The sequence below is a fragment of the Solanum tuberosum genome, unplaced genomic scaffold (genome assembly GCF_000226075.1).
Source record: "Solanum tuberosum cultivar DM 1-3 516 R44 unplaced genomic scaffold, SolTub_3.0 scf00035, whole genome shotgun sequence".
NCBI lineage: Eukaryota > Viridiplantae > Streptophyta > Magnoliopsida > Solanales > Solanaceae > Solanum > Solanum tuberosum.
Genome location: NW_006238963.1, coordinates 111,867 through 134,602, shown reverse-complemented (window position 1 = coordinate 134,602; position 22,736 = coordinate 111,867). Strand labels below are relative to the sequence as shown.

General features: G+C 34.9%; 1 protein-coding gene across 3 annotated transcripts; it reads right to left on the bottom strand.

Moving 5' to 3' along the window:
* Positions 1 to 1,364: 1,364 nt before the first annotated feature.
* On the bottom strand, positions 1,365 to 21,492 carry LOC102593089 (uncharacterized). 3 transcript variants are annotated; one of them, XM_015306676.1, is made up of 13 exons: positions 21,225 to 21,492; positions 19,284 to 19,380; positions 18,997 to 19,083; positions 18,680 to 18,726; positions 15,425 to 15,482; positions 13,461 to 13,574; positions 13,165 to 13,281; positions 12,325 to 12,436; positions 11,800 to 11,894; positions 8,551 to 8,664; positions 8,123 to 8,334; positions 2,220 to 2,406; positions 1,365 to 1,833 (listed from the first exon to the last, which is right to left on the bottom strand). In XM_015306676.1, the coding sequence occupies exons 2-13, from the start codon at positions 19,363 to 19,365 to the stop codon at positions 1,772 to 1,774; spliced, it is 1,287 nt and encodes a 428-aa protein (XP_015162162.1). In that variant the 5' UTR covers positions 19,366 to 19,380; positions 21,225 to 21,492; the 3' UTR covers positions 1,365 to 1,771. The 3 variants fall into 3 exon arrangements, with proteins under 3 accessions (XP_015162162.1, XP_015162163.1, XP_015162164.1); XM_015306677.1 differs by having other exon boundaries at positions 8,551 to 8,658; XM_015306678.1 differs by lacking the exon at positions 1,365 to 1,833 and having other exon boundaries at positions 2,329 to 4,312.
* Positions 21,493 to 22,736: the final 1,244 nt, after the last annotated feature.

Genomic DNA, 22,736 nt, shown 5'->3' with positions numbered 1-22,736 from the left:
AGCCGAGATAGTGATAAGGTCTGTATATACTCTACCCTCTCTAGACCCCACGTAATGGGGTTTCATTGTTTTCGTTTGTTGACAAAGAAAAAGTAAATGTGAACAACTTGAAATTACTATATGTATTGGGTTTTGAAAATCCGACTGCAAAAATACAGTTATAGTCTAAGTTGCTCGAACTCGGGTGCGAATCTAGAGGTCAGATCCTTCATGATCTAATTTTTAAAATTCGGGGATATGAATCCATGTATGGATGCTGCAGAATTCACCTAAAAATAATTAAAATATCTAAAAATAGAGTTATAAAACCTAAACTATAAGATATTTTGTGAAGAACTTGAGTAGAATCCTAGGAGATTAAAGAAAAAGGATTGACGTAGAAGTTTCTATACAAAAAGGTATTCCATTTTCTTCAATTTCATCTCAACTTTTGTATTGATTATAGAAGTCACTAAAACTGTCCAGACTTTCCCATCGATTTTGGTCAAAGTATCCAAAATTGATTGACCAAATCGGACACGGATCCCACACCCACATGAGATATTTCTTCTTTTCAAATGTACGAAAGTAGGGTTACTTGTGAGGCCAACATTGGTTTGTTGATTTTAGTAGATTTCATATTTAAAAGTTAGTAGTAAAATGATGGATCAAATAAATATTGTAGTAGCTAGGGGGAAAAAACTACAATTAGATGTAGTTATGGATTCTTACTTATCCTTGTTTGTTAGGTAGGCGTATCTAATTCAACTTTTTTGTATTCCTTCATGTGTAGTGTGATATAAAAATTGTCAAATGGGTATTGGTATTGCTTCCCCCATTACCATAACAACATAAGATGCGTTTTCAAGTAGATATTTTGAGTACAAATATCTGTCTAAAGCCATAGAAAATATCTACTCCTAGGCCAATTAAGAATCGGATCGAGTGTCGTTTTCTTCAAGAATATTGATAGCTACTCCCTCCAATTTAATTTTCTTTGACATTATGAGACAATGTTTGATCAATTCCAGGAAATGTTATGGAACACATGTAGATCTATCACATCATCATTACCATAACAACAATTTTGTGACTCTTCATATTAGCAATTATAAACAGAGAGAATAATGCAATATTCCACTAGGAACAAAGTATTTGTTTTGAATACCAGCACAAAGACACTTACCACCAAACTTTCCATAATAGCAATATAACGATGAGTATTGCTAGCAGCTGGATTCCAAATTGGTCCACTCAGAGGTTGCCACCTATTGATTACTTAGAAACATAAAAGACCAAAATTGTCAACCAAAACAGCAAGTTGGGATTTCCTATTTCCAAATTATGACAGATAGAACATCCAATAATGAAATCTCTAAGAAATATAAGATTGTAATGATACTTTCCATGATTTTCAAAGACTAAGGACATTAACAAAAGTGAATATCATTAGTAATTGGCGTTCTTTGTACAAAATGATTATCCAAAAGGATATCTGAAATTCTTGATGAGTCACTAAGGTCTGCATCCTCAAGGATGTTTTTGTATGGAAGATTATGTACAATTGGCAGTTAGTTTTCTGAGTCAGAGAGAAAGAAACCTTCATGTACCAGAATCTAAATCAAAGGAAGAACTAGCACACCGTCTTCCATAATGGAGTCAACTCTCGAATCTAGTGGAGAAGCTTAAGATGGACTAGTCCCACTGTTTATCACGGCCAGTCAGCGGATCTATCCTACCTTACAAAATGAAGAGGAAAGAGGGTTGACTTTCCTCTAGAAAAAAGGTTCCTTCAGTAATTTTGTACAGCTGCACTATTTCCCTCAGTCTGCTGCATAGGTTGTAGCTGCTTGCCTACAAAAACATGGTATTTGTTTAGAGACTCCGAAAACTAGAGAGGCCTTAGCTTTCTCTAACCATTTTAGATAGCCGTGATAAATTGCAACTCCTAATACATTGTTCTCAATACAAGAGAGTACAATTCCAGAGGGAATACAAAAGCAATTTAACACCACAGAGATAAATTCTCTATAACTTTGTTATCTAACCAAGCAACCTAGTTATGACTACACAGAAATATTCCTTTTCAACTGCAACACCACTTTTCACTTTCTTATGCAAATTGAGAGGTATATTGTAGATGGAATAGAAATCTATTTATCTCTCTGAGACCTAATTATTGAAAACAGACCTGGATATGAATATAGCACTCATATAAACTGACATGGACAGACGAATACCTGACTGGCCTGCAAATGAATAACAATTCGAATTATAGTTGCTTCCACTATTGGCAATGGAGGTGTGTGGTACGACATTATTCACAGGAAATTGGGATGTGATGTTCATAGGTGGTGGACATCCCCCAGATTCAACCATTTGAAGTAAATTTGGCTTTTCAACCAACGGAAAAGAATGATCACATGCCTGTTCCACAAGCCAACATTAGCATTAGCCACCAGAAAAATGACCTAGATCAATAAAAATCAATTATGCCTCAATCCCCATCTAGTTGGGGCTTGCTATATGAATACCAATATCAATAAATCAACTACACCATAATCCCAAACAACTTGGACTCAGCTATATGAATCCTCTGAATTCAGAGATCAGTAAAGTCTCAAAAAAGATATCCTTCATTGTTCAAACAAGCACCAGAAGTATAGGTTTGAGGCATTTCACTCGCATATATATACACCAAAAAGGAACACCTTATACATGAAAGTTCATAAAACCACTATAAAATATAACAAATCAAAATAGAACCACATTTGCTAAAGCAGTCTTGTGATAAAACTTTCAAATTTAACCATACTGAGAAAGAAAGCAAACAGAACCCTCATTCAACTACTCACCAAGGAACTGATGACTATGTTTCTCAAAGGGTAAGACATTATTCTCTCCAATGTGATTCAATCAGTATTTTGACTTGAGGACTAATTATCTTGGGCTGAAAAAGAATATATGCAACTGCGTTTCAAATATGTCCCAATTCAACACAACTTCTACACCAGAAAAAGAGGCATTGCACCCATAAGATGAGCAACAATGACAACCTCAAACATCTTCCAAAGCCAAGCTACCAGGAAATTGACTTACATTAAGGTTTTAGGTCTCAGAGATAGAATAAGGATCAGGTAAAATTGGATAAGAAGCTGTAGAAATGGTTTACATCCTGGAACCGACAAAGATAGAAATTGTTATTAGGATGAAACAGTCATCATTGCCATTAAAAGAACCCAGAAAAGATATCAGCAGAAGACATATTTTTAATCATTTTCAACTGCCTTAATGAAGCGTTCCCAGCCTAATTGATGAAGAAAGAAATGAGGATGAATGTTACACTTCAGGAAACCCACAAGCAAAAGGACAAGAACACGCTGGAAAAGATAACACAACCTTCTGATATAAGTCCCATTTTTACGGTAACTACATTACAGCCCTTTTAGAACTAATATTCCATGGTTTTCCCTCTTCTCTTTTTTTTTTGGATTAAGTATTCTATAGTACTCCTCCTTGTCACATCTTCAGTAAATAATTAGCAGACAATCTGACATCTATAGATCAAGAGGTAGCATATTCTGCACTCACTGAAGGAGGGCGTGCAATAAGTAACAATCACATGCTAATTAAGATAAATTAGTCTGCCTCTATCATCTCTAAATGGAGATCACAGAAAAGAACTAAGGAATGCTGGACAAAGCCAAGGAGATGCAGTAGCTGAATGGCTTTGATGTGGGATAAGGGACACTGTCAACATTTCTCATTTGCTTTATACAGATGATACCCTGATTTTCTGTGAGGTAGACAGAAATCAGGTGCATTATCTGAATCCAACCCTCCTATTTTTGAAGTTCTTTCATGCTGAAAAATGTTGGATAGGGTGCAGGACCAGAAGCCTTACTGTTGATGACCTGTTGTTAAATGCAAACTTGTCAATGGAAAGAAATAGCAAGTTGGCAGTGAATGACCCACGTGATCATATAGTTGGCAGCAAAAGGTATTTGTCAAAAGGCTGCTGCTGATTGTTTCTTCATGGGCACCATGGTTGTGCTTTCCATTGCTGATTGTTGGCAGGAGTGTTCACACCTGGACGACGATTGCTGGAGTTATTATTGTTATCCTGGCGAGGAGTTGAGCTTGTCTACTGTGCTACAGCAGCGGTAATAGGAGTTGATAGCGGCTTCTTATCTTCTTCATGCTTAAGGAAAAGCTCATGGATCCAGAAGCTTTTCATAATGCTCTTCATAAGAAATTGTAGAATTTCGAGCACAAATGGCAGCAGACCAAGAATCCTCAATTTCATAATGCAGAGAGTTCTCAAAATTCAGATCTAGTCCACCAAGAATTTTAACAATGAGTTTCGGGTTTGATACAGAATATGTACAGCAACTGTATCAACAAGATAAACTTGAACAGATAATTACTATCGAAACAAAGCCTAAATAGGAGGAGCCGAGGAGAGTTACAAAAATTTCCTAAAGACTAGGAACTACAAGATTAGAAGTCTACAGCAGTAAGGAATCTTGAGTCAGCAGGTAATCATCTGTTATTAGAAATTAGTTATTTTCACCTAGTGGGATGAAAATCTCTGATCTCTAAACAAAAATCTGGTTGTCTGGGCATTAGAAATTTTAGATTGCATAGCAGAAGTCTTCTGTGGAAGTGGTTATGGAGATACAATACTAAAGATAAAACCTTATCGAGGACGGTGATCAATCAAAATATGGTCGACGGGGCACTGGAGTAGTAAACCAGCAAGTTCTTTTGTATTTGGAAACCAATTCTAAAATACTGGGGCGAATTTGCTATGAACATAGGGTTCAGAGTTGGCAATGGTAGGAAATTATCATTCTGGAATGATAATTGGCTAGGACAAGGTCCCCCAAAGACTCATATCCAGACTTGTTCAGTCTTCCCTCTATACCTGAAGTTACAATTAAGGATGCATGGCGTCAACATGGATAGAATCTCTTATAGAAGATTGCTGAATGACTGGAAATTGAGAGGCTGGTTGAGATTCTGAAGACACTAGAAATCTTTCATTGTGTAAGGAATGTTGAAGATTCAATGGTGTGGAATGGACAGCAACAAAAATTTACAATAAGTTGTGTCTTTCATCTTCTGTCAGACACTCATCACACTATCTCCAATTGATTGGAAAATCAAGGCTCTATTCAAAGTGGTCTGTTTGACATGGTTGGTGGTCAGGAAAGCATGTTTGACACATGAAAAATTCAGACAATTCAAATAAAACATATTCCATTGTCATAAAACATGTTTTATTTGGGTAATGTCATACAGCATCAAAGAAGCATTTTGAGATTGGAATTGCTGGAATGTTGACAGCACCATCAGGAAAATCTGGAAGATGATACCTGCTGTAATTTTTTGGATTACCTGGAATGGAAGGAACAGAAAATGTTTCGATGGACTATTAACTCCTTCCCATTCTCTTGATGCCTCTTGCATTAATAGTTGGGTCAATATATCCCCTGTTCACCTAATAGTTTTTCGAGCTTCATTAGCTCCCTAGTCTTAATCTAATCATCTCTACCGGAGCTAACAATCAGTTCTTTTTGCTTCCATATTTTTGTCACCTTTTTGCATCTTCTTGATGGCATTAATGAAGCCAATTACTTCATTCTCCCCCCAAAAAAAAGAACTAAGGTTTGCTTGGGTTTAAGAACAGGGATGAAATGGTTTTGAGTGAAGAAAATACTAAAGAAAAAAAAATAAAATATGAATGCAAGAAAAATAACTATAAACATAAAGAATAGTTATTTGAATAAAAGAATTGAAAAACTACAATTATCCTAAATATATGAAATAAAAACCATGTCAATAAAGTGCAGGAACCATTTTAATTTATAATCTAGATGTGAAGGAGAAGGTTTAAGTTTTTAGAGACCAGTTACTCACACAAAAATCTAATTGCACATACGTAATCACTAAATAATTCATTCATAACATTTTGTTAAAAACTAAAACATCACTTTGCTAGCTATATAATGTCTAACGATACCCTGATAAACCCACAACCCATTGGCAATTAGGAGCGTGACAAAGAACTAAAGCACCAACTAAGCAAGGTGAGTGCCAGTAGCGCTTCAACTAGCTTAAGAACATTTTTGTTTTGATAAAGGTAATCAGCACAAAGTGTGCTGGCAGCTGTATTGACAAAAATTAAATCTGAAGCCTATTATAGATTCACACAAGGCTTCCAAAAACTGTAAGATGGATTCTGTATCAGGGTCACAAATTTCTTTACGCCAAAATGAAAATAAGAAATACAGCGCATCTTTACTTTTAGTATGAAGTTACTCTTGTCTTCAAAACATCTATTGTTCCTTCCCTTCCAAATAGTCCACCATATACAAGCAGGAATAGCCCTCCGCCACTTTTTTGTCTCACAGTTCCTCCAACATGATTCCATGATTTCAATAAATCAAGAGTGTTATCAGCTAAGTTGCTCGGACTCGGGCGCGGGTATCCGAGACGGATGCGAATCCGAGAGTCGGATTCGGCAAAATTTAAATTTTAAGATTCGGGGGTGCGAATCCGAGTATGGATACGGGTGCGGGGATTCGTTAAAATTATTCAATATTATAAATAATAATAATAATAAATATCTTGTAAAATGCTATACTTAAAAGGATATCAATTATAGATATACAAATTTAAAAGTATAAATTAATTACTTGTTACTAATTAATTTTAAAAAAATTATAATTATTTTTATTTATTATAAAAAAGAAATAATCATTTATATATATATATAGCCTATTAAATTAGATAGTAGTACATATATATAGCCTATTAAATCATTTATATATTATATATATAGCCTATTAAATTAGATAGTAGTACATATATATAGCCTATTAAATCATTTATATATTATATATATAGCCTATTAAATTAGATAGTAGTACATATATATAGCCTATTAAATCATTTATATATTATATATATAGCCTATTAAATTAGATAGTAGTACATATATATAGCCTATTAAATCATTTATATATTATATATATAGCCTATTAAATTAGATAGTAGTACATATATATAGCCTATTAAATCATTTATATATTAAGATAGTAGTACAATTCATTAAAGTTCTGACGTGCTGCCATATCTATATATATAGCATATTAAATTAGATAGTAGTACAATTAATTAAAGTTCTGACGTGTTCTGACGTGCTGCCCTTTCTTCTCCCAAGAAACCCTAGCCTTCTTTTTTCCTTTTCAAGAAAAAAGCTCTCTCTTCTTTTTTCAAGAAAAAAACTTTGAATTATTTGTTCATTTTTCCATCCATGAAATTATCTCTTCTTCCCCATTTTTTTTCTCGGCTTTGGTCAAAGTATCCGGATCGGATTGACCGAATCCGACACGCACCCCGCACCCGCGCCCGCACCAGTGTCGCGTCGAGACGGGTTCGGCCGCAAAAATGAAGAGTCCGCGCAACATAGGTTATCAGGCATTGTCCATTTCAATTTCACTAAAGCCAGGAAAAGATGCCACAGCTGGGAAGTCAACTAGTTTAAGAACTTAAAAAAGGAGTTAAAGCACTAAGAAGGTAAGACGCACTAGAATATGAAATGTGATTATAGGCACTATTTCTCTTGATAAACAGTGCCTTTCCATTCATTCTGTCAACGTTACAGGATTTTCAATAGGAAGTAAACTTTATTAAAAACTAATATGCCTTAATCCCTAACAAGTTGGGGTCGTCTATATGAATTTTCACGGATCAAATCGCTCCATTTGAGCTCATCTCATATCCAATAGAAATAAGAAAAAAAATAAAAATTACTAGAAGCTCTCTATATTTTCTACTGAAAGACTTTGATAGTACTAAAGGAATCCTAGAAAACATAGGAAGTAAACTTAGCAGCTTACCACATTTTCCAACAACAAACAATTTTGATGCATGAATTTAAGGAATGATAATCATCCGTCATAGAAATTAGCCAGAACGGCCAGGGGATGAAGCAAATATAACTATCACTTCCAAAAGAAAAAAGAAGAGGTCAAATATTATCTCAAAGAAGAAGAATTGAAGAAACTGTGACTATACAATCAATGAGGGCATATAAGGTGTCGCCAACTAAAACACAAAGCAGAATCTGACTAACCTTCTCCTGCTGGTAATTAATTTGTATATGAGAGTTGTTGCTATGACACAGTATGTCCGCTGGCATCACATTACTTTTTAATACTTTTGGACAGGCAAACTCATTGCCACTGTCATTACATGATGCCTCATGATACATATAACTGAGAGCTGATCTGAGACGGACTACTCTCTGAGAATAGTACATCTTAGTTGCAAGTGGATGTGGAACATCTGGAGGTCAACAACACACAAAGTACCATGTAAATATTTGCACTAGAAGTTAAGGAAAAGACAATGTAGCAAAATGACTCATAGAGTAAATCACCATGAGCATAAAAGAAGTGATCTTCGAAATTCTTTTTGACTACAAAAGTTTAGGACTTTGTCTTTATAATATGAAAAATCAGGGGTAGCTATGAGCAACTGAAAGAAAGATGTGACTACCACCTTCAGCCTTTGGACAAAATTTTTGGACTTGAGTGGCAATTTTAACTGCAACAGCACGACTACCAGTATTGTCACTGCCAGCGGTTGACCTTTCTTGATGCTCCTCACCTGAAACTTCACAATAGAACCTATACATGAGCCACTTTAAACAATGAAAAGCTGACCGAGAAAGAAACACCCTCTATTTTTTCCTGAAAGTGAATTAAGAATTTCAGAGAAATGGTTTTAAATCACCAAATTAGTCTTCCCATGTGCTAGTTAACTGTATTGATAGCCTTTGGGAGGAAATATCTGGTTTTTCCTTCATCCCAAGAATAAGGCACCCCAAAGAAATGTACAGCAAATATATTACATGAAGAACTCTTCTACCACTCAAAAAGTTTGACGATGCAAATTTTGAATCAAATTTTTCCACACAATATGCACAAAGTGAAGCCTGACAAAATGTCCTTGTAAAACAAAGAAGGGTGTGTTGAATGGAAGTAGATTTCTTTTCTTTTTTTCCTTTGATAACACCAAAAAAAGGAAATAACTGCAACGACCCGCTAGGTTATTCTTTAGAAGTGGTTCTCCGTTTTGTGTGTCATCAGCTTCAAATGCTCCATTATACTTGCTTGCAAAATCTGAAGTCAATTGGATGTTGTTTGGTTTACTTTTGGTAAAGACGTCATTTAGAAAATTAACATTACCAGTTTAAAAAAAAGGACTTCATTTAGAAAATCCCGGTATTGTAATTTGAGATTTTGAAGTATGGGAAAAACGTGCTCCATTTGGTAATTAGAAGGTTCTATTAGGTTCGTATTATTATTTGTGACCCGTATGAACTTAGGGAAGTGATTTATAGTCCAAGGGATGCCTTGACATAAGTTTCAAATGAGCGCGCACAATACCTAACTCCAAACTAGAATAACGCGCAATCTATAATGAATATGGAGAAGTAAAAAAGATGAAAGTTGTAGTCCTTTGAGTCTAGTTTCAAATGCATTAAATCGTTTATCAATCACAGTTATGCAGAAAAATAGTGAAAGGTGTCTAGCAGAAAAATATGGGTCTTCAGATACAACAAGTGAAGGACATGGTACGACCCGCTGAAGCACTTGGGGTTGCGTTAAAGAAACACGGACAGCAACACTTGTTTTGTGAAATTTTGAGCTCAAGCTTGAGAAAAAATTTGGAAAGGAGTTTGGGGATCATCCTACCAACTAAGTATGGAACAATTTGAGATTGTAGTGATGTACTTTTGGTCACTTCTTGGTCGTAGTACTCTGGGGATTTCAGCACTATCAAGTTTGGGACTATCAAATGCTCCGTTTGTGAACTTTGGGCAAGTGCTTGGTCGCAGTATTATGTTGGATGTGAGGTAGGGAGATTTGAACTACTACTTACTTGCTTCCATTAACTAAGCATGAAATAACCACTGTGAACTTGTTGTGATAACCCTTAATATAATATAATTGAATATTAAGATATCGGATTGTTTACCTAATATGGGTTATTTAGGAAGTACTCAATATAATGTTGTGAAATATTTGGGATATCCATGGAGATTTATTGAGTTAAGTTTGGGACTCCTCTGTTGAGATAGTAAATTATTGTTTTTGATTATTTGCAAGATGGTTGGGCCACAGTTACTCATATGATTAATTAGCAGTTGTCTCCTTTTATAAGAGCTTTTATGCTTCAAATTAAGTCCTGAAACTTGTGATATTAGATTATATTGGCTTGACTGTCATATTATTTATGGTGATGTTGGGTCTTGATATAGTCATACATGATGTTTTATGTTATTTATGAGAAATATAGGAGAAGAATTATTGAATTGTTGTGTCTACATTATTACACAAAGACCTTATTTATAGACACTACAATATAATCCTTTACCAAGTAGGATACTCTTTACTATTCTTATTCCTATTCATAGTCTTTTTTTGGTGTAAACACGAATATCCTCAAGAAGAAGAGGATATTCCTAGTATTTTAGATTATTTATGAAGCTTAGTAGGGACACCCCTCCCTCTGTAATTTTGTTGCAAGTATCACTGGAATACTTTTCTGAGTATTCCTTTTGTTCATAATACAAGTTACCTTTTTCAAAAAAAAAATCTAAGTAGGATTGTATATACCTATTCCTATTCATAGTCTTATTCCTATTCTAAGTAGGATTGTATATACCTATTTCTATTCTAACATTATTGTTATGATTCATACATGCTGTCTTCGGGTGTATAAGACGATTGGGCCAGAGTCACCCTTCACATCCCGATGAGACTTTGCGTAAGACGTCAGGCCAGAGCCACCCTTCGCAGCCGGAATCGTAAGACGGTTGAGCCAGAGTTACCCTCTGCAGTTTTGAGGTTTTATTTTTGTTGATTATATTAGTAAGATAGTTGGAGTTACCCTCCGCAGTTCCAAGATTTTATTGGTGTTGATTATTTGTAAGACAGTTGGGCCAGAGTTACCCTCCGCAGTTTTGAGGTTTTATTGTTGTTGATTATTCAAAAGATGGTTGGGTAAGAGTTACTCTCCGCAGTTCTGGGGTTTTATTGTTGTTGATTATTTGGTCTAGCCATATGAGTCGGAGAGGGCCTATTATTAAGTTGTGATCTGACGATGAGATCCTTGGATATGTTATCTGTTGTGCAGATTTGAGATACTAATATCTATTCCATACTTGTGATTTATGATATTGAAAAATGTTGGCAACATTGTTATTAATAAAGTAATCCTGTGGAGTCTAGTGAGACTCACACCAGTTTGGTTGCAGGTTTTACTTTTCATGGCACGTTGGGCAATTCTTGGTCCTATTTGTGGCCATCTCTCAACGATGTCGAGTGAAACTGCCAGCTGTTCATTGTAGAGTTTATCTTTTCACGTTACATTTTACTTACATTGTTGGGCTTAAACCCGATGTTGTATTTTGAAAACCCTGCAGGTGCTCTATGAATAGTATGAGTTGGGATTAGCGCAAATTTTGGTTTCATTCTCTATTCTGAAACACTTGTATCAGATTCTTCATTTATATTACTTCTCCTAGTTAAACTACTTCCTTGATTAAATATTTTCAAACTTACTTTTCCTTTCTAGACTTGGTTCTTTCTTTCACAAAATGGTCATTCGCTTTAAACTGGTTGAAATAGATAATGTTTTGAAGAGGTCCGCCTAAGGGGTAGTGGCTCATTAGGTGCCTTGGCGTCTCATGAAAACGAGGTGTTACAGTAACTTTATGAAGAAATATAAATCTGGCCTTACCGGGAATAGCTTCTCTTGAATTTGCAGACCAACTCTTAGTAACACCATTTACTGCACCAAAATTAGCTAATAGCTGCCGATTTCCCGCAATTAGCCTACAAGATGAAGAAAAATGCCATCAATTTATGAAATCAAGAAAAAGGATCTTCAATTTCCCAACACAGTTCAAAGAGATTAACCACTTAATTGGGCCTTAATATGATTTTTCTGGTGCATGTATGTCTTTATTGTATCAAAACTAATCAACTGGTAACTTAAACCAGCCAAAACTACGCCATAAAAGAAGCATCTATCTCAATCTTCAAAATGAAATAATAATACTGCATTCTCTTCGCATATGAGCCATCATCAATAGGTTTAATGGTTTACCCACCAACAGATAGAACATTATATACTCCAATGCAACAACTGTTTGATTACAAATGTTTGCACTAACTAAAAGTTAAAAGACAGTTGGAATTATGCACTCTGAAAGAGGGAGAGGAAAATGCAAGACATTGCCTACGTCAAGTGATAAGTGCATACATCTTAGAATTTTCTTCCTGGTGTAAGATTGCACCTTCTGAGCAATCTACAGGTCCAGGATTAACCATGGAGCTATTTCTCACAGTGGCCACATTTAAGTGTGATGAAATTCCTGCAGTTATACGGAAATAGACAAGGCAATCAGCATAAGAACCATATGAAGATGTAGCTTTTGCAAAATTACTAAATATCAAGCTCTTTTGACAGCACGGAAACGCTGTAAGGAAATATAGAGGGACAAACAGGTAACTTCTTTATCATTTTCATTTGGTGAGGCACCCCTTAAGAAATAGAAGCTCTCAGAACTAAAGTTTCACAACCCTCTCTCCCACCTACATCGAAACATTAAGAAGGGAACATTTTGTCCAAGTATTGAATTTGAAAAAAGAAAAGAAACTAATCTCCATGTTTCATAATGTTTGACTAGACACTGAGCTTAAGAAAGACTTTTGGCACATAACAAAAGTACCCTTAAAACTTGTGGTCTCAAAGGATGTCATGACATTTTGTAAGATATAGGAGCATGTCATTAACAGTATAATGAGAAGTTAACAAGTTTTCAAATATAAAAAGGTGTCGTTTCTTTTTGGAACAATTGAAAAGGAAATAGTGTTATATAAAACAATATAGAGGGAGTATAAACTTGTAATAATAACTGTGCATTTAATTCATTAAACAATGTTAGGAACGTAATAACAATACAAAGGAATCGTTTAGTTGAATGTAGGAATAAATGGGTTTTACAGTTAAGCTAAATCCTATGAATCATCAGTAAAATAAGGAAAATGACTACAAGAATCACAAGGAGAACAAGAAACATGAGAAAAAAGAGGATGATACTTTTATCTTTAGGAAAGGAAACAGTTGAATGAAGCTCCTCCGAACAGCATGATGATGCAGCAAAACCATTATCTAACAATTCAGGTTTTGCTTTCTTTCTGACTGATATAGGTTTGTCTATAGGAAATTAAAGATGGCAAATCATTATTAAGCAATAAGAACAGTTATACACCATAACAACAACTTAAAGTATGCGAACGGATCTCAGCTTATAGAGAACTGCAGAGATGACCTCATAAACTTTTCTTCAAGAGCATAGGACAACCAAAAACAATGTTCATTTAGGGAGAGGATACTAGAGTATGCAGTTAGTGACTTTTTCCTCTCTTTCCTTGGGCGTTTCTTGTGCACGGTACCATCATTGACCTCCAAAGCAATTTCTTCTGCAGAGTTTAATGACTTACAAAGCTCTGAAAAGATAAAACATGTTACACAAGATGGACGACTAGAGAAGGCAAAAGACAGTAGTTTTAAAGCTGGTCTCACTTTCCAAGACTAAATTAAGACAAAACTCAGCTATGGTGATAATATCTTTTTGAAGTTTGGAAAAGATTGTGCAAGGACTCAACCTGTTCGGCAATTTTAAGGGTCTTTGCACATACACCAACCACCCAAATGACAGGGTTGATTAGTCAATGAGGGAAATAGGAAGATACTGTTTATATGTCAAAAGGTTTAAGGAGAAGCATTGGAGAGAAACTTCTAATTCATCAAGTTTCTGTCACAGGCCAATAGTGACCAAGAAAATGCAACATGAACAAACGCTACTACTACTACTACTACTACATCCCCATCCCGAGTTAGTAGGGTCAGCATATAAATTATCACTGTCAATTTTGCTCTATTTGGATTAGTTTTTTGTACTACTCAATAATTAGGGTTATATCTCTAACAGTAGAGTTTCTACATTTTCTACTGACGAACTAGGGAGAAAAAGTTGAGATGGTAAGGAGAGATGGACACGGGCCACCTTGTGCAACTAGTTAAAAAGGGATAGGGCAATAAGTATTATCTGACTCTTAACAGAGGATATATTTATGATAAGGTCTTCATCAAAAAAAACAAAAAGATATATTTATGATAAGGTAGAAGTCTCCAAGGGGTTTATAATGTTCTAGGTACTTCACTCGTAGCATTAAGGTTTTGACTTAGATACTCAGATTCTTTCATGTAGTATCGCAGCAGAAAAAGTCCTAGATTCAACTCTCACCACTGCCCATTCACAAAAAAGGATATCCACATTTGACCCAAAAATAAAGATAGAAAGAAAGAAAAGAATCAAGCACGTACATGAGAGAATGTCAAGACATAATTAAACAAATAAAAGCTTTTGGATGAGATGGTTAGAGTACTCAATACGATTAGACATACAAGCTTATGGAGAATACACTAGTCCTATATTGGCAAAGTAAGGGTCTCCAGAGGTCCAGACAATCCATATGTAATCACTAGAACCTGGATACACATGCAGGAGAGTATTAAAGAATATACTAGTCCTAAATTGGTAGTGTAAGGATTTCCAAAAGGGTTTATAATATTCCGGGGCTTCCCTACTGATAACTATTAAGGTTTTGAGTTGGATGCTCCGATTCTTTCACATAATATCACAGTAGACTAATGCCTTAGATTCAAGTCGAACTGCTGTCAATTCGAAAAAAGTACTTCAACAGGCTTAACCCAATAAAATAACCAGCCCCATGTGTGTTAAAACAAATTTAATTAGAAAAGTATCCTCTCTTTTTCTTTGGGGAAATAAGGAGAAAAATATCCCCTCTTACATTAAGCTTTGCTTCTAGAAAAGATTGACACAAAACTTAACATATTTCATATATGAAGTGGCTCCAAAACTAATTTCATGATTTGATATGTATCTGGAACTATATAAAAATAGTCAGTTCGAGATTACAAAGCAATTCTAGAAAAGCAGAATATCGTTCATAAAAGAAATGAAAAATCCCCACAAAAATTCATTACATTATTAGCATTGCATTGAGAATGGCATTATGGAACTACTTTACAAGATAGGCATTTCTGCTGTTTTAAAGAAGAAATGATAATGAGTTTGGGACTAGTATCCCATAGTTTATCATGGTTGATGTTATTTCCAACTATGATAAGTCCATGCAAATGTAAACAGAAGGTAAAAGCGTCTATTTAAGAGTTGAAATAAAACTATGCATACAACAAACTGATGTATAACTACAACGACAAGTCGACACTAGAACACAAGATGTTTTAAGTTATTAAAAAGGGGAAAAACCTGAATGGGCAACGTATTGGCTGGCCTTTATTGGCTTCTTACAAGAATTGCAACATACCTTAAGAACAAACATTCAAGAATCAATTTTTCCACAAAACTATGAATGCAGTGCATTAGGAATTATCATCACGCAAGCAATCATGTAAGTCATTTTGAGGTATCAGTGTTAAATCTTCTATTGGAGAAATTTCCTACTAGATGATCAACCATATGTCCTTTCACCAGGTGAGAGTAGATTGTTTGCTGCTAGACTAAAGGAATATGCTTGGAAGGAAACCAAAATTAAAGCAAAATACTGCCATCATGAGATAAGTAACAAACATAACGGCTTTGAGAGAGTTAATGTTGCTCTCCCTCCGTTACGATAAGACTGGCCTACTTTCACTCTACCGCAAAAAGTAAAACTTGTCCTATTTACTGAAATGAAAAAGCTGTTCCTCCAATAATTCAAAGTAATATAATAATTACATCTCTATATTAAATTTAAATTTGACACAACATCATTTTAACTAACTACTTCATTTTTTATACTTATCAACTACAATTTTGAATAATTCGACATCAAAACCAACACGGTATACTATTTTTGAGATGGCCAACACGATATATACTAGCTAAACGTCTAATTCCTAAACCTTGCGCTAGTCAAAGTCAGCCTATCATTATGCTTTTGGGAGAGGGGCGTGTGCACACATGTTTTATATATGGTAAACACCTTTCAATAGAAAAAAGAAAAAAAATTAAGTTGTATATATATGTGTGTGTGTGTGTGTGTGATGTTACCTTTATCAAAAAATATGTGTGTGTGTGTGTGTGAGCGCGCAAACATGTTTTATCCTTTGAATATCATTCTAATGAATTAAATTCATCTATAAGAAAAGCCTAAAACATGTTTTATCCCTTGAATATCATTTTTCCAAAAGTCAAACCCAACAGCCCTACGCTCTGATCGTTCTCCAACAACAAAACAATTTGGTTTCTAAAACCAAAATAAAAATTGAAAGTCTAAAATTGAACTCCAACTAAGTCCACAACAACAACATACACAGTATAGCTCCACAAGTGGGGTCTAGGGAGGACGGGATGTATGCAGACCTTACTCTAGCAATAAAGGTTCACACGCCTTTGCTGATAGGGTTATTGATTTAGGAACAATAATTAACTTCTCTAATCCATTATGCTGATTGAAGGCGCCAAAATGGAATAAGGTAGACATAGAATCATAAGGTTGGGAATATTTAGAAAAGACTTTATCCCTTTTTAAGGAGAAAAACAGAAACAAAATTGCTAGAAAAGTTTTATCAGAAGACAGACTAATTAAGGGTAGAACACAAGATGGAAGCAAAGAATCAATATATATGATACCACAAGTGAGAAATAGCTTAGTCATTGTTATATACTTATACTAAGTCTAGTGCTTTCCAAAGTTCTTTTTAATCTGGTTTGAGACTTCTATTAGTGTATTCCTAACTTGTCTTAAGACAAAACTTTTTAGTATTGTGGACTCGAATAGACAGAATGGCTGCTGAGGATTCATATGGTCAACACGAACTATTTTGGGATTGAGGCCTAATTATTGATTGATTAATAGAATTTTGTCCCCCTAATAGACTTACTGCTATCACCACAGTCATCAAAAAAATAGAGTTACTGCTATATTTTCATATTAATACATAGTGTTCCCCCTCTGCTAAATTTAAAGGTCTAATTTCTTCTGAAGGCAGCAGCCAAAAGATATCTTCAATTTATTCACACTTAGTAGTTATAAAATATTATCTTCCCTTTCTAAACTCAATTTTATAATACCTAATATCTCTTCATATGCGTGAACTCAATCAATATATCAAAGTCCAAAGGAACTCATTAGTTCAACTAATTATCATGAATATCGTCATATCAAATTCTTAAGTCAACATTGCCAAAGTAGCATAAGCCTGCAAAATCAGACCTTTCGGCTTAGTCTATTGAGACATTTTATCAACAACGCATGCACATTTTATTATAATTATTATTATTATTTTAATTTTTTATTTTTTTTATTTTTTTTTGTGTGTGTGGGGGGGTGTTCTATTCCACCTTAGTTTCTCAAGATGAGTAATTTATCCTAGTAGATGCCGAAGGATGTGGCTTATTCAGCAGTTACTTCCCATACACATTCAGAAGAAAGTCATAGTTGAGTTCTAAGTTGATGTTAGAGTGGATCAAAGTCCCACATTGGTTGGGGAATGGACTAGTGGTCTGCTTATATGGATATGGGCAATCCTCCCTTCATGAGCTATCTTTGGGGGCTGAGTTAAGCCCAGGTGTCATATCTTTCCATTGTATCAGAGCCATGTCCATTCTCGTTTGGACTCCCAGCCCACGCTCCAATTGGGCCTGGGCGTGAAGGGGGTATAAAAGTGGGTTAAAGTTCCACATTGATTGGGGAATGGACTGGTGGTCTGTTTATATGGATTTGGGCAATCCTTCCCTCATGAGCTAGCTTTTGGGGTTGAGTTAGGCCCAGGTGTCAAATCTTTACACGATACAACTACTTATAACCCAATTCCGCCTTAATGTTTCTATTTGATGAGTACTTTCTGCCTTAAGACTTATGATAGTCCATGCACAGTCCTACAGATAAAGCTTATTTAGCTATATACGAGGTTAAAGAAAACATGTATGGCACTACATTTATATCATTATCATTCTTCTTCTTTTTTTACAAAGGTAACAAGTTTGTATATAAATCTTTAGCACTAAGGCTGGGATCCCAAAAATTTACATCCCAAAGCTACATAATACATACAACTGAGTAGGCACATCAACCCAAAAAAAGAAAACCTATCTCAGGTCCTATTTCATCTTACAAGAATCCTAGAATGTCTACAATTGCTGCAGGATCATCTGTATACTCAGAACTACACCAATAACAAAAAGTGATAATGCAGTCCATTTTAATCTTATGGAAAGGACTATTGATACTTTCAAAACATCTTGAATTTCTCTCCTTCCAAATGGTCCACCATATCACTGCTGGAACAATTCTCCATCTGTTTTTGCCTGTGCTACCACTCCCTTCCCTATATCATTATCATTCTATTTTCATGTTTTCTGAATACTGATATAGACCAAAGAAAGCCAAATACTCTTTTGTAAACACAAATGTGAAAAATTATTAGAAGAAAACTTGTCTAGCAATAAAACTTTTGTGATGGTATCAACAAGTTGAACGATCTTAGTCAAGATTGAACAGATGCACTTTCTGGACCTTACCAAATGCAAAGGATCGGTAAGTGGCCTCAAACCAAACACGTGCATATCTGCAAGAAGAGCATGCCAAGGTGATCGAACAATAAAAGCAGATAAAGCAGATATAGATGCATTAAATGGTAAACCGATTGATACACCTGAAACTTCAACGCTTGCTACACTGAGATTTCTTAAACTAGTGTAAAATTTGTAAATCTAGATGAAAAAGTAAATCTTTATCAACAAAGCATGCAAATCAAGCCACAATCAACATGAACTTTTTCTCATCTTCCATGCCAAGCAACTGGACTTGAGGTGAAAAAGCTAGAGAACATAAATACCTTCTTCATCAATCAAATTTGCTTCATCTGCCTCTCTCAATTCTCTTTGAATGTACTGAGCAGCTAATTTATGGCGGCCTTCTTCCTCTGCCAAGGAAAGAAGGCAGTGAGAAACAAAGGTAAAATATCTCAACAAACAAAATTAAAAAGATAGTGGGAAAAAAAAATAGAAGTATATGAGACAATAAGGAGTACACCAGACCAGGTCAAGACTTATAGCTAACATGATAAAGCACAATTAAATGGACATAAACACATAAACTGTCTGATTGAGTTATATTATTCACCTGAAGCTGTTCGTTGGATATTTCCAGCTACAAGAAACCTTGTCAAGGCTTCCATTCTCCCACTTCCAAGAGGACATACCATCAAGTTCTTGAGAAACTACAATACAAAAAGATAAATTTCCAGTAAATTTGACGAATGGCATACTAGAAACTATGTTTGATTAAGTTATGTACTAAGTGAACAACCTATAATTCCTGATATAGCAGAAGGACAAGAAAATACTTCATGCATAATAAAGAGCACCAGTAAGACTTCAAATAGGGGTCTTCCACCTTATTGCTGCTGTAAGCACTCTTAGCCCCCCAACACTTGCAAGTTTCCTATTTTTCCTATTTGAATAGGTAAGCAATTATAGTGAACGGGCAACCATTTCCAAGCCTTTTTCATCATCAACAGTTGCATTAAACACACATGAATAGTTAATGAAAATTTTGGCATTTCTTTATAATTGTGATGTTCGAGCCAGCATTTGCGCACCTCGACTGATTCCACGGGATACTTGTCACCTCCCAGTTCCCACTAGCAATAAGTAATGGCTAACTTGTCCACCAAAGCTAGGAGCCTAGGATAGATGGGAAGAAACCACCTAGTGCTTTTGTCTTTGCTGAGATTTGAACCTGAGACCTCACGATCACGATTCTGATTCAACTTCATTGACCCCTAGGCCACACCCTTGGCTGCCTAAACTTGAGCGCGTTTACTAGCTAAAATATGTAAACTCATATTGCATTGATGGGTATCAGGGTAAATCTCTACTTAACATGAACAAAAGATTGGTCCTTCATTAGCGTAGATAATTAAGTAGGCTAACAACCTCCACTCTATAAAGGATGCTAGCCTTCAAAGTTAAAACACGAAGGAAATGGGTAACAAAGAGAAGGCATCAAGTGTAGAAGTCATAATAACAAGCAAACTTCTGATTACGAAGTGTATCAAAATTTTCTTAGAATGTTAAGCTAACCTCAAACTGTAGACACATTAGGGTATTGGACCCATTTGTAAAGGAGATGTAAATTCTTTGTCAAATTCATTAAGAACATGTAATAGGATATCTGTTTATGGGCAAAAAACTTTGATGAGAGTAAGCAACCATAAAAGTAAAGTTTAAGTGGTAAAATTGAGGAAGTTCCCATGTTCAATCATCAATTACTTTTTGTCAACCCCATGTTAGTTGGAGTTAGTTATATAAACCACCTCCATTCCCCTCTGTCGGGTATTCGAAGGATTCATCATTGTTAGACCATGTTTAGATTGGTCATCAACCTATGGGAACTCAACCCCAATTAATATTCTGGAAAAGTTAATTTCAGGCAAAACTAGAACTGCAATTATCAAAATTTTATCCAATAAAATACCACAAGTATCCATGATGAAATATTTCACTTATCCAACAAAAAAAAAGAGTGCAAAAGGTCCTTTTTTTTATTATGGAACCAAAATGCATGTCCTGATATGTAGCACTATGTGTATGAGAAAACAAATGAAAATCAATGAGTGCTCAGAAGAAGGTCCAGAAAACAGGTATGCCAAGTACATTGATCATGGACTGCACCTCGGACTCTACGGCACAATGCCACTACAAAAGTCATACGTAAATCGTCAAGTGACAACACTTCGACAAACAGAGGAAATTTCAGTTTCTACGTTACATCTTCAACCACATTTACTAGAATTTCCTAGACAGATAAACATCAAAAATACCAAATTATATACATATATATCCAAGTATACATACTAATCATCAACATGAGATATATGTACGAAATTGTGGAATTGAGGAAACAATTAATGAGTAACGCTTCAATTAAATCATCATAAAACGCCTATAATAGAATTAAAATTAAAAATATCTTCTTATTTTCTTTTCAATAAAGCTAAAATCAATTTAAATCTGTAAAAATAAATCAACTGAAAAGAAATGGATAACACAGCGACATTACCAGATTTCACCGTCGGTGATCACTTAGAATTTCGAGAGAGACGATTCGGTGGGTAAACGATGAGAATTTCGCAAAATGTAGATGAAATTCGGGAGAGTAAGCTCAAATTCGGTTCGGAAAACGTGAATAAGGAAGAAATGGGAAGAAAACCGACAATGCCGATCATTGAAACCCTAGAATTCCGTTGAAGAAGTCGGCATTGATATCAGAAGTCACGTCGCCGATGAAGAGGCGAAGGGAAAACAGAAAAGAGGTGGCAATTACTGAAGCGCGGCCTTTTAAGGCCTGTTTAAGGAAGGATGGAGTAATATTAATTTGAGTTAATGACTATAAAACCCTTTTAAACTATCCCTTTTCACGAGTTTATACTTAAATATTATACTTATTTTTAGGGTTAATTAATACCTGAAAACACCCATAAAATATCGTAACATTTTCACTCTCTTTGTATTGTGGGAGAGTTAGAAATTAGATAAAAAGGAGTATATACATAGCATTTTACATTATTTATTTATTTTTGAAAGACTTGGTTAAAAAAACATAGTCCTTAACACGCACAATATTTATTTTAAATATGTTTTAGTATTCAAAATGTTCAATTAAATGTATTACCATTGAGTAAAATGTTGTTCTAATTTATAATTAAGTTATTAAAGAGTTTTTTTTTTCTATTCTACTATTACTTTAGAATTATAGCTTTCAACTAAATTTACTATTGTAAAAGAATTATTGAATCTGGCGGCATTATCTTTATGGAGTCAAGTGTGAGGTATCCACTAATCAACGCAGTTTACAACATGTGTTCACTCAGAAAAAAATGAATTTGAGACAAGAGATGAATGAAATTGCTCAAGGATTGTGATGTGACTATTTAGTATCATCCACGAAAGGTCAATGTGATGACAGATTCATTGAGTCGGGAAATGGTTAGTATGGGTAGTTTGGCTTATTTGGGGATGTTTAAGAGGCCCTTAGCCAAAGATATTTAGGCTCTGAAGTCTAAATTTATGTGGTTCGGCATGTCACGATCTAAAGTACACCTTATACGTGACATGACGTGTAAGATCCCGAAAGGTCCTACACAAGCCACTTGACATACATATACACAATATAATAGACAAAAGTAGAATATTTCATATCATGAAAGAGTTTTAACATAAAGGCGGAAATCTAATATAGTCTTGACAAGTCTTTCTACAACATCAAGGAAGTGGTCGGGAAGTAACCTGTACACCACGTACAACATTCGTAAAGTAAAGACATAAGAAAGCAATAAAGACGACATGGTTCACGTAGTATGAGGACTCACCAAGTTTTCAAATCTCTAAAGTGATCAACTAGCCACAAACGGATGGAGAGGAGTCGTCAAGCCATGCATTAGTGAAACAATGTAGGCACAAGAGTAAATGTATATTGTTGTGGTATCATTAAGATTTCTTGTTCAAAAATTACTCATTAGTCAATGATACTATAAAAGTATATATATATATATATATATTTTTATTTTTATTT

What these genes read in the sequence shown, in the direction of transcription:
- LOC102593089 (XM_015306676.1), bottom strand. Translation starts at nt 19,365, where the DNA reads ATGGTATGTCCTCTTGGAAGTGGGAGAATGGAAGCCTTGACAAGGTTT. An exon ending in GTCACTAACTGCATACTCTA is followed by an intron (nt 13,282 to 13,460) that starts GTATCCTCTCCC and finishes AATTTCCTATAG; the next exon opens with ACAAACCTATATCAGTCAGA. An exon ending in TTCCTTTCCTAAAGATAAAA is followed by an intron (nt 12,437 to 13,164) that starts GTATCATCCTCT and finishes GTATAACTGCAG; the next exon opens with GAATTTCATCACACTTAAAT.